Genomic DNA, 12,321 nt, shown 5'->3' on the forward strand with positions numbered 1-12,321 from the left:
TCCAAATTTGTCATACTTTTTCTTCCAAGGAGCAAGCATCTTTTAATTTCATGGCTACAATTACTGTCCACAGTGATTTTGGAGCCCAATAAAAGAAAATCTGTCAATGTTTCCACTTTTTCCCCTTTTATTTGCCATGAAGTGATGGGACCAGATGCCATGATCTTAGTTTTTTGAATGCTGAATTTTAAGCCAGCTTTTTCACTCTCCTCTTTTACCCTTGTCAAGAGATTCTTTAGTTCCTCCCTCTCTATCACCAACTCCCGGAGTTCACTCAGACTTACATCCATCGAGTCGGTGATGCCATCCAGCCATCTCATCCTCTGTCGTCCCCTTCTCCTCCTGCCCCCAATCCCTTCTAGCATCAGAGTCTTTTCCAATGAGTCAGCTCTTCGCATGAGGTGGCCAAAGTACTGGAGTTTTTCAGCTTTAGCATCATTCCTTCCAAAGAAATCCCAGGGCTGATCTCCTTCAGAATGGACTGGTTGGATCTCCTTGCAGTCCAAGGGATAAGGATAAGAGGCTTATGGAAGCTTCCTGATGGGAGATACTAACTGTGAGGTAAACTGGGTCTTGTTCTGATGGGTCATATTCTGATTGAATATGTAGTTTGCAGGTATTGTCTCTAATTTCATAGGTTGCCTTTTAATTTTGTTGATGTGAGGGAAGAAGAGAGAATATTGATTGCCACTATGACTTATATTCATCAAGGCTGGTAATAAAATGCACTTAGCATCCAACTAAAGATGTGTTTTGGTTGACTAAAAATTTCAGCATTACCATTTTTTGTTTCTAGAGATGACTTGGACCAATTAGGGTCAAATGTAGAGATATCTCTGTAATTTTGTTATTTCTTATTAAATTTTAGGTACACAATTTTGATGATGCCCTGCACTGGTACTGTTATTCTCTGAGATTTTATGCAGCTGATCAATCTGATCTGGACTTGGCCAAGCTACAGAGGAACATGGCTTCTTGTTACCTGCATTTGGGACAATTTGATAAGGTCATTTAATTTATCTCTTTTTCAAAGATAGCATATGTTATAGGCGGTGGCAGAGAGATAATTACAATGTGATATCTTGACTATTAGGTTAGGATATCTGAGAGTTCCTTCATACAGGACAAAGTCAAATTGATAGTTTCCTGACTCACACACTAGTAGAACTTCCCAATAGGAGAAAGAATTTATAGACTCTTAATTCCATTGCTTACTATTTATTTTTAACTCTGTTCTGAAAGGTAGTGTATCATTGGAATTCATGAACAGAGTTATCTGCTACTAACCATCTGCAGTATTGTCCTTTGAAGCAGAATAAATTTTAAGGTAAACACTTTTTTTGGTCAGGCACTCAGTTAGAACAAATACTTGGATGAAATATCATTCTTTTACTTTATGGGTTAGCTCTTGCCTTTCTACCACTATTTAAAAAGTTCAGCAATTGGTTTCTTATCAGGACAAAATTCTAGAAGGTAAAATAGATAAAACTTGTTTGAGGATAGAGCCATTCCTACTTCCCAAAGCAATTGGGACATTTCTTCCTTTGCTTACATAATAGTATGCACATGATGGGAAGGGAGTATATTATATTGCCTTGTTGTAGGACAAAGAAACGGGATGGACAAGTATGGACCCAGTATGAAGCTTTTGGTTGCTTTTTAAGTTTTGATGACAAATTTAGGGGAAAATATGTGATTAAAGGATGTAATTATAGACATTTTCTTTGAAGATTTGTTCACTTTGAAGGATTATTTGTCTGAATGAATACTTCAGATTTTCTTTCACAAGAGTATTTACCATTTAGTTTGTATAAATTCAGTCCTGAAAGAGAAGTTGAAAGTTTATTTACTTCATCGTATTTCTACACAGGCTAACATTTAATTGTTGCAGAAAGATAGTTGACTACTATTTATTTAAAGACCTGAAAAGATGTCACATAGATTTTGTTACCTAATTAATTATATTTCTGCTCAGAATACCATTAACTATTTCAGAAAGTTAATTTCCCACTGCTTACTTAAAGACGTATAAAGAAGAGAATCACAAAGCTTTTGTGACTTCTATGATTTGTGTTAATCTGGAAGATTGAGAAGTACTGAGACCTAGAGCTGGGAGATGGATGCATCTGCAGGCCAAGGAGGGATATCTCATCAGCTCATCAAGATGGAAAGAATATTGTATGAGATACTGTAATAGTCTCTGAAGTTACAAAGATGAACAAGTTGCCTTCAGCTCAGTAAAGCAGTTGGCATCAGGGTATCCTAATGAGCAAATCAGAAGATTATGGCAGTGGGGAAAGTTTAAGTTGGAAAGATTCCATAAGTCAGGCACATAGGTAGTTGGTATCACATAAGCTCATCAATCAGGGAACAGGTCTTCAATCATTGAGATTTGGACTCAGATGCAGGACTAAAATCTTTATATCACTGGGCGTATGTGTACATAGACTAAAAAAAGCAAGGTCGAGCTCCAAACCTAAAGTGACTGGCTCTAAAGAGGAGCTCAAGCATGGGGAGCCAGACTGCAGTTACCTAAAAGAGAATACAAAGTGAATAGATAATAGAGTTTTCTTTCTTTTTTTTTTTTTTAAATTTTATTTTATTTTTAAACTTTACATAATTGTATTAGTTTTGCCAAATATCAAAATGAATCCGCCATAGGTATACATGTGTTCCCCATCCTGAACCCTCCTCCCCCCTCCCTCCCCACACCATCCCTCTGGGTCATCCCAGTGCACTAGCCCCAAGCATCCAGTATCTTGCATTGAACCTGGACTGGCAACTCGTTTCTTACATGATATTTTACATGTTTCAATTGTCATTCTCCCAAATCTTCCCACCCTCTCCCTCTCCCACAGAGTCCATAAGACTGTTCTGTACATCAGTGTCTCTTTTGCTGTCTCGTACACAGGGTTATTGTTACCATCTTTCTAAATTCCATATATATGCGTTAGTATACTGTATTTATGTTTTTCCTTCTGGCTTACTTCACTCTGTATACTAGGCTCCAGTTTCATCCACCTCATTAGAACTGATTCAAATGTATTCTTTTTAATGGCTGAGTAATACTCCATTGTGTATATGTACCAGAGCTTTCTTATCCATTCATCTGCTGGTGGACATCTAGGTTGCTTCCATGTCCTGGCTATTATAAACAGTGCTGCGATGAACATTGGGGTACACATGTCTCTTTCCCTTCTGGTTTCCTCAGTGTGTATGCCCAGCAGTGGGATTGCTGGATCATAAGGCAGTTCTATTTCCAGTTTTTTAAGGAATCTCCACACTGTTCTCCATAGTGGCTGTACTAGTTTGCATTAGAGTTTTCTAAGACTTGAAGCAATGCTTCTTAAATTTCCTTTGTGTTAGCTTTGGTTCTAGAGCCTAGTGTAGGACTGAGCCTATAATTGGGAGTTCAAATGGTATTAGTAGTGAGGAAGGGAAGAATAAGGCAGCAGGAAACCAGGTGGGTTCTAATATGTATACTCGGTTTGTGATTATATCATTTAAGGCTAGATTGCCTACTTGATTACTATTAGTTTATTTCTCCATTTTATTTTTCTTGTCTTAAACTTACCAGATACCGATTTGATACCCTCCATATAAGAATAGTCTACTGTGCACTAAGACAGATAGAAAGGTGAAAAAAATCACACAGTTCATCATATTTTACTATTTTGCTATTCCCACCTAGCCTGGTTAATTTTATTTTGTGATTTTTTCACTCCTTCCCTTGATCTATTTGAGCATTGTTCAGAAATTTTTTTATTCATGTTTATTGAATCTGATAAAATTTCTTAGTTTTCACATGCTAAGTTGCTTCAGTTGTGTTCTACTCTTTGCAACCTTATTGACTGTAGCCCACCAAGCTCCTCTGTCTATGGGGTTTTCCAGGCAAGAATACTGGAGTGGGTTGACATGCCCTCCTCCAGGGGATCTTCCCAGCCTAGGGATCGAACCCACATCTCTTATGTCTCCTGCATTGTCAGGCAGGTTCTTTACCACTCCTGCCACCTGGGAAGCCCAAGTGTTAGTCGCTCAATCGTGTCTGATTCTTTGCAACCCAATGAACTGTAGCCCACCAGGCTCCTCGGTCCCTGGAATTATCCAGGCAAGAATACTAGAGTAGGTAACCATTCCCTTCTCCAGGGGATCTTCCCAACCAAGGGATCAAACCCAGGTTTGCTTTGCAGACAGATTCTTTACCATCTGAGCCACTAGGGAAACCCACAGTTTTCACATAAGCACTAACTAAAACGGACTCTTGTTGACTTTCTGTCTTACTCTCCACCAACCCTTGGTAATTGTGAAATGTTTTTTATCCCTAAGCCCAAAGCTTTATCCTTTGTTTTAGCCAAAAAAAAAAAAAAAAAACAAAAATTAATTTTCTGGGTTTGTAGCCACTGACATCAGCTCCTCTCCTCTTTATCCATTCTTTCTTCTCGCTTATCTCGGAGAAAGAAGTAACTTTCCCATGGGACCTTCTCTACAAATTTCAATGCTAGTTTTTTAATCTTTTTCTCTCTACTGTTTCTTTCCCTGTCACTACAATTATTTTTATGCCTTCTCTATCCGAAAGCTTTCCTTCAACCTGTCATCCTCCCCAAATTATAGTTTGTCCTTCTTTTCATTACCAAAGTTTATAACCTAAAATTACTGCCTATATTTTTTTAGTATTCATTCATTCAAAAAATATTTATTAACTGTCTACTACATGTTAAATACTATTCTAGGCACTGGGGATATAGTAGTGACCAAAGTAGACAAAACTGTCTACCCCTACAGAGTTTATATTCTACTGGAGACACAGACAATGAAAAAATAAATGTTATGGTATATTAAAAAGGTCAACATATTTTCTGTACAGAACCAGATGGTAAATATTTCAGGTTTTCTAGGCCACAGTCTTTCTTGCAAGTACTCAACTTTGCAGTTGTACCATGAAAACATCTGTAGACCAAATGTAAACAAACTGACATGACTTTGTGCTAATAAAACTTTATATTTAGGAACATTAAAATTTGAATTTCATATAACTTTTTGTGTCATAAAGTATTCTTCTTTCGATTTTTTCAACCTTTAAAAAAAGTAAAGCTTAGCTTGATAGATGGTAAACTGGATGTAGCCCAAAGGCCGTAGGTTGCTGATCCCTGTTATATTAGACAGTGATAAGTGCTAGAGAAAACTAAGTAGGAAAGGTTAGTAAATGTTTTAGAGGAGGAATGAAGGGTTGTAATTTTACAGAAGGCCTCAGTGAAAAGGTAGTTTTTGAGTAGAAACCTGAGGAAATGGGGGATCTAGCTATAAAAATCTTAAACAAGAGCATTCCAGACAGAGGAGTAGCAAGTGCAAAGGCTGTGGGGGATGTGGGAGTAGGAGCATATGGGTGGTGTTTGACGAACAGCAGAGAGATTAGTGTGTCTGGAGCTAAGGGAATATTAGGGAAAGTAGGAGATATGATCAAGGAAGTAGCAGGGAAACAGATTTGTAAGAAAGACATTGTATTTTATTGTAAAGATTTATGTCATTAACTCTTGAGATGGAGAACCAGTGAGGGAGTTTGAGGCAGAGGAGTGATAATATCTGACTCGCATTTTAATAAAATCACTCACTCACTGTGTTGAACAGATTGAGCTGGGTGTAAGAGTAGAAGCAGGGGGAAGAGGTAGGATGTTGCTGAAATTATCTAGGCAAGAGATTATGGTGGCATGAACCAGTATGGAGGAAGTGTGAATGGGGAGAAGTGGTCAGATTCTAGATAGAATATGAAAGTGGAGGTGAGAGAATTCTCTGACACACCACATATAGGATAGTAGAAAGTGAAAGTGAAGTTGCTCAGTCATGTCCGACTTTTTGCAGCCCCATGGACTGTAGCCTACCACACTTCTCCATCCATGGGATTTTCCAGGCAAGAGTACTGGAGTGGGTTGACATTTCCTTCTCCAGAGGATCTTCCCAACCCAGGGATCAAACCCAGGTCTCCCACATTGAAGGCAGACGCTTTACCATCTGAGCCACCAGGATAGTAGAGGGAAAGACAAGTTTTTGGCCTCATCATCTACTCCCCTCTTCATGATTTTTATGTCCATGATTCTATAAATTGCTCTTTTGAATATCACTAGTGACCTTTTAAAAAACTTTTTTACCATACCGTGTGGCATGTGGGATTTTGGTTCCCTGACCAGGGATCAAACCTGCATCCCCTGCATTGGAAGCACAGTCTTAACCACTGGACTGCCAGGGAAGTCCCACTAATGACCTTTTAATGATAAAGTATAATGATTTTTTCTCAGTCCTTCTTGTTTTCTGGTCTTTCTAGCACAAAAGAATATAATACTGTCAACTACTTTTTCCCTTCTAGAAACTTTCTCCTTGGCTTCTATAACATACTCTTTTTCATTGAAGTATAATTGATTTACAATGTTGTTAGTTTCTGATTTACAGCAAAGTTATTCAGATATATATATATACACACATATGTATTTTCATATTCTTTTCCATTATTGTTTATTATAAGATACTGAATATAGTTCCCTGTACTGTACGGTAGGGCCTTGTTGTTTGTTTTATATATAGTATTTTGTGTTTGCTAATCCCAAACTTCTATTCTATCCTTCCTCTACCCTCTTTCCTCTTTGGTAACCGTAAGTTTGTTTTCTCTGTGTGATATACTCTCTTAATCCTGTGCTCTGACTCTTCCTTTTCTATTTATGTTACCAGCAGTCTCTTCCCAAATGTTGGATGAGGGCAGGTTCTATGTTTATCTCATTGTCCATTTTATCCTTAACACTGCATGAACATTCTGGGTACATGATAAGTTTTCAGTAAACATTTTAAAATTTATTTTCTTGGTGTTTTATAAGTTTTCAGTAAACATTTGTTGAATTTATTCTTTTATTTCAGTTGTACACTATGCCCTCAGTAATCCCTCAGCTGCTTTCTTAGCTTCAGCTCTCCATTCCCACATCTATATCTCTAACCTTGATCTTTCTCACAGCCCACTTCTACCTTTTTACTGTCCTTGGGTATATACATCTATCTAAGACTGAAATATCACATTCATGGACTCTTTCTTCTCCCTCTATATTTAGTCATGTTCCACATCTGGTCACTTTTACCTCTGCATTACTTTTGCCAACTGTCTCGTCTTCCATCTTTACCTTACTATCCTAGTCCAAGCCTTCGTTACCTCTAAGACAATTGGAATAATCTTATAAATGATTATTATATCTTGCTAAAAATTTTCACTGGCTCACTATAAATAAAGACCAAATTCCTTAAACTTAAGGTCCTCCGTAATCTTTAAATAAAATAATCCTATTTTATTTCCTGTACACATGTACTGTGTTTGTCCCCAACTGAAGTACCTGCTGCTTCCTAACCATACTACATGTTTTTCTGCCTCTGTAACTTTTCCCATGCTTCTGTATTGCAAATTACCTCTTCTGTATATCCCTACCTTTTGAAATAACTTTTTCAAAGCCTGGATTACAATGACAGTCTTAGCTTCCTAAGGAAATTTCTGAGTCTTGGTCTTCCTCTAAGATTTTGTTACACATCTGTTTTTACCTAGGTACTTATGTTATGTCTTCTATTCTAGTTATTTGTATACCTGTTTTGTGTGTGTGCTCAGTCATGTCTGACTCTTTGCAACTCCATGGACTGTAGCCTTCCAGGCTCCTCTGTCCATGGAATTTCCCAGGCAAGAATACTGGAGTGGGTTGCCATCTCTTCCTCCAGGAAATATTCCTGACCCAGGGATCAAACCCACGTCTCCTGCATTACAGACAGATTCTTTACCCTGAAGCACAGGGAAGCCCTATACCTATCTTAGCTCCCTATTAAATTGATACCTCCTCTAAGATAGGGCTATGTCTTTATTTTGTCTGATATCTAGCATAGAGCCTATTGCATAGTAAACACTCATTATATTAAAAAAATAGTCATAGAGACTCCATAAATGCTTGTCAGTTTCCCTGATATAGGAATTCTATTTGTTCATGCTATTTGTGTCCTTCCTACTGTGGATAATTGGAAATTAAAAGTAACCAAATATGTGAATGTCTTGGATTATCAGAAGTGAATGAGGTTATGTTATTTTAAAAATCATCCCATTATTCCTTTCTCTAGCTCAGTTCCTTTCTTTTGACATGAAACATTGAGTCATAGATCATAAATCAATTTGAATGGGTTAAAGAGGTTGGAGAATCTATTTTCTGAACTCTTAGTAGGTTATGTTACAGATTCATCAGTTCATGTATTTGGTGACATCACTCTGAGATAACAATGCTAAATATAGGTAGTTTCTTTAGTTTATTTTTCTAACTTGTAGAAATGTAAATTTTTAATCACCATTATCTATTCAGTATCTCCAGTACATTTTGTGAGGCAATATTAAACTCTGTAGTTTCATAGACATCAAATCTGTCTTTGGGAAATTTGTAGCACCTTAAGCCCAATACCCTAATTTTTTTTTATTTTCGAAGGTGTTAAAGTGTTTGGCTTGTGAAAGTCATAGACTTGAATGGACAGACTTTATATGGGAGAAATGAGCTGGGGTTACAAGTATAGGAGTAATTTATTGCAACTTGATATAATGGAATTTACTGCAAATCATAATAAAACTTTAATATTTGTTAAGAGAGGGATAATGGATTCTTTTGGTGATAGTTTATAAGTTAATAGTCATACACAATTGAGTACTCTTTAACTCAGTACTAAAATTCCATCCTCAGCTTGTATCTGCAGTTTAGATACATGAATGTCATTGTATCACTATAGATTGATAAAACTAAAGCATAATCTCAAAGCGCAGTATGGTCATAAGACTTACAACAGCCCCAAGATGAGACTCTTTATAGAATATTTATAAGACCTAAAATGCAACCAACCATGTCTCATGTGTTGGTTTTATATTGCTTCTGTTTGCTATATGAAATACCAAAAATCATGCCTTTCCATTATAGGAGTGAAAATGAGCTTGTAATCAGCAGAAGTAAACGAATAACATTCACTAGATGGCACTGTGGCCTCTGTACAATAATAACTTATCAGTGATTTTGAAGCAATTTTGTGATTCTTTAGCAGGTATAGCTTTCCCCACAAACGTTTCTGTATGGATGTAAAAGAAAGTTAGCACTTAAGTAACCCTGAGGTAAAGATTAATGTTTACTCATTCTTGGTACAGCCATAATGTAAAAACACTATAATTTAGGTTTTAAGTCAACAAATATTTATTGAAATCTAATCTATGCCTGATAGGCTTCCCAGGTGACACAGTGGTAAAGAATTTACCTGCAATGCAGGAGATGCAAGAGACCCAAGTTCAGTCCCAGAATTCGGAAGATCCCCTGGAGTAGGCAGTGGCAACCCACTCCAGTATTCATGCCTGGATAGTCCCATGAACGAGGAACCTGGTGGGCTACAGTACATAGGGTCTCAAAGAGTCAGACACTACTGAGTGATTGACTGAGTGCGCACGCGTGTGCGTGCGCGCGCACACACACACACACAATCTGTATTGCCTCGTACAAAGAATGTTCAAGTACTGCATAGTTGCACTCATTTCACATGCTAGCAAGGTTATGCTCAACATCCTTCAAGCTAGGTTTCAATAGTATGGGAATGGAGATCTTCAAGATGTACAAACTGGATTTACAAAAGGCAGAGGAATCAGAGATCAAATTGCCAACATCCATTGGATCATAGAAAAAGCAAGGGAATTCCAGGAAAACATGGACTTCTCCTTCATTAACTACACTAAAGCCTTTGACTGTGTGGATCACAATAAACTGGAAAATTCTTAGAGAGATGAGAATACCAGACTACCTTACCTGCCTCTGGAGAAACCCATATGCAGATCAAGAAGCAACTGTTAGAACTGAACATGAAACAACAGACTCATTCAAAATTGGGAGTGGAGTATGTCAAGGCTGTGTATTGTCACCCTGTTTATTTAACTTATATGCAGAGTACCTCATGTGAAATGCTAGGCTGGATGAAGCTCAAGCTGGGATCAAGATTGATGGGAGAAATGTAATAATCTCAGATATGCTGATTACACCACCCTAATGGCCGAAAGTGAAGAGGAACTAAAGAGCCTCTTGATGAGGTTGAAAGAGGAGAATGAAAAAGCAGTCTGAAAACTCAATGTTCAAAAAACTACCCTGTACTTCACCATTTCCTGGAACTTGCTCAAAACTCATGTCCATTGAGTCCGTGATGCCATCCAACTATCTCATCCTCTGTCATCCCCTTCTCCTCCTGCCCTCAATTTTCCCCAGCATCAGGGTCTTTTCAAATGAGTCAGCTCTTCGCATCAGGTAGCCAAAGTATTGGAGTTTCAGCTTCAACATCAGTGCTTCCAATGAACACCCAGGACTGATCTCCTTTAGGATGGGATGGTTGGATCTCCTTGCAGTCCAAGGGACTCTAAAGAGTCTTCTCCAACACCACAGTTCAAAAGCATCAATTCTTTGGTGCTCAGCTTTCTTCACAGTCCAGCTCTCACATCCATACATGACTACTGGAAAAACCATAGCTTTGACTAGACAGACATTTGTTGATAAAGTAATATCTCTGCTTTTTAATATTCTGTCTTGGTTGGTCATAACTTTTCTTCCAAGGAGCAAGCGTCTTTTACTTTCATGGCTGCAGTCAACATCTGCGGTGATTTTGGAGCCCCCCAAAATAAAGTCTGTCACTGTTTCCACTGTTTCCCCATCTATTTGCCATTAACTGATGGGACCAGATGCCATGATCTTAGTTTTCTGAATGCTGAGTTTTAAGCCAACTTTTTCACTCTCCTCCTTCACCTTCATCAAGAGGCTCTTTAGTTCTTTCACTTTCTGCCATAAGGGTGGTGTCATCTGCATCTCTGAGGTTATTTGATGTTTCTCCCGGCAATCTTGATTCCAGCTTGTGCTTCCTTCAGCCCAGCATTTCTCATGATGTACTCTGCATAGAAGTTAAATAAGCAGGATGACAGTATCCAGCCTTGACATACTCCTTTCCCTATCTGGAGCCAGTCTGTTGTTCAATGTCCAGTTCTAACTGTTGCTTCCTGACCTGCATACAGATTTCTCAGGAGGCAGGTAACGTGGTCTGGTATTCCTATCTCTTTCAGAATTTTCCAGAGTTTGTTGTGGTCCACACAGTCAAAGGCTTTGGCATAGTCAACAAAGCAGAAGTGGATGTTTTTCTGTAATTCTCTTGCTTTTTTGATGATCCAACGGATGTTGGCAATTTGATCACTGGTTCCTCTGCCTTTTCTAAAACCAGCTTGAGCATCTGGAAGTTCACGGTTCACATACTGTTGAAGCCTGGCTTGGAGAATTTTGAGCATTACTTTACTAGCGTGTGAGATGAGTGCAATTGTGCAGTAGTTTGAGCATTCTTTGGCATTGCTTTTCTTTGGGATTGGAATGAAAACTGACCTTTTCCAGTCCTGTGGGCACTGCTGAGTTTTCCATATTTGCTGGCATATTGAGTGCAGCACTTTACAGCAACATCTTTTAGAATTTGAAGTAGCTTAACTGGAATTTTGCATCATCTTTTAGAATTTGAAGTTGCTTAACTGGAATTACATCACCTCCACTAGCTTTGTTCACAGTGATGCTTCCTAAGGCCCACTTGATTTCGCATCTAGGTGGGCCTAGATGGGTGTCTGGCTCTAGATGGGTGATCACAACATCATGATTATCTGGGTCATGAAGATCTTTTTTGTACAGTTCTTCTGTGTATTCTTGCCACCTCTTCTTAATATCTTCTGCTTCTGTTAGGTCCCTACCATTTCTGTCCTTTATTGAGCCCATCTTTGCATGAAATGTTCCCTTGGTATCTCTGATTTTCTTGAAGAGATCTCTAGTCTTTCCCATTCTATTGTTTTCCTCTGTTTCTTTGCACTGATCCCTGAGGAAGGCTTTCTTATCTCTCCTTACTATTCTTTGGAACTCTGCATTCAAATGGGTATAGCTTTCCTTCTTTGCCTTTCACTTCTCTTCTATTCACAGCTATTTGTAAGGCTTCCTCAGACAATCGTTTTGCCTTTTGGCATTTGTTTTCCTTGGGGATGGTCACAAACCTCCATCCATGGTTCTTCAGGCACTCTGTCTATCACATCTAATCTTTTGAATCTATTCGTCACTTCCACTGTATAATCATAAGGGATTTGATTTAGGTCATACCTGAATTGTCTAGTGGTTTTCCCTACTTTCTTCAATTTACATCTGAATTTGGCAGTAAGGAATTCATGGTCTGTGCCACAGTCAGCTCCCTGTTTGATATCAATGAAAGATAAATTCGTAGCTTGATATCTTTTGGCCT

General features: G+C 38.3%; 1 protein-coding gene across 1 annotated transcript in view; it reads left to right on the forward strand.

The window, feature by feature from the left end:
* TEX11 (testis expressed 11) overlaps positions 1-12,321 on the forward strand; it is a 203,865-nt gene that overhangs the window by 105,783 nt on the left and 85,761 nt on the right. The window contains exon 16 of the mRNA XM_070365322.1: positions 869-1,006. Coding sequence (XP_070221423.1) covers positions 869-1,006 — 138 coding nt within the window. The remainder of the gene's footprint in view (positions 1-868; positions 1,007-12,321) is intronic.

Source organism: Bos mutus, chromosome X (genome assembly GCF_027580195.1).
Source record: "Bos mutus isolate GX-2022 chromosome X, NWIPB_WYAK_1.1, whole genome shotgun sequence".
NCBI lineage: Eukaryota > Metazoa > Chordata > Mammalia > Artiodactyla > Bovidae > Bos > Bos mutus.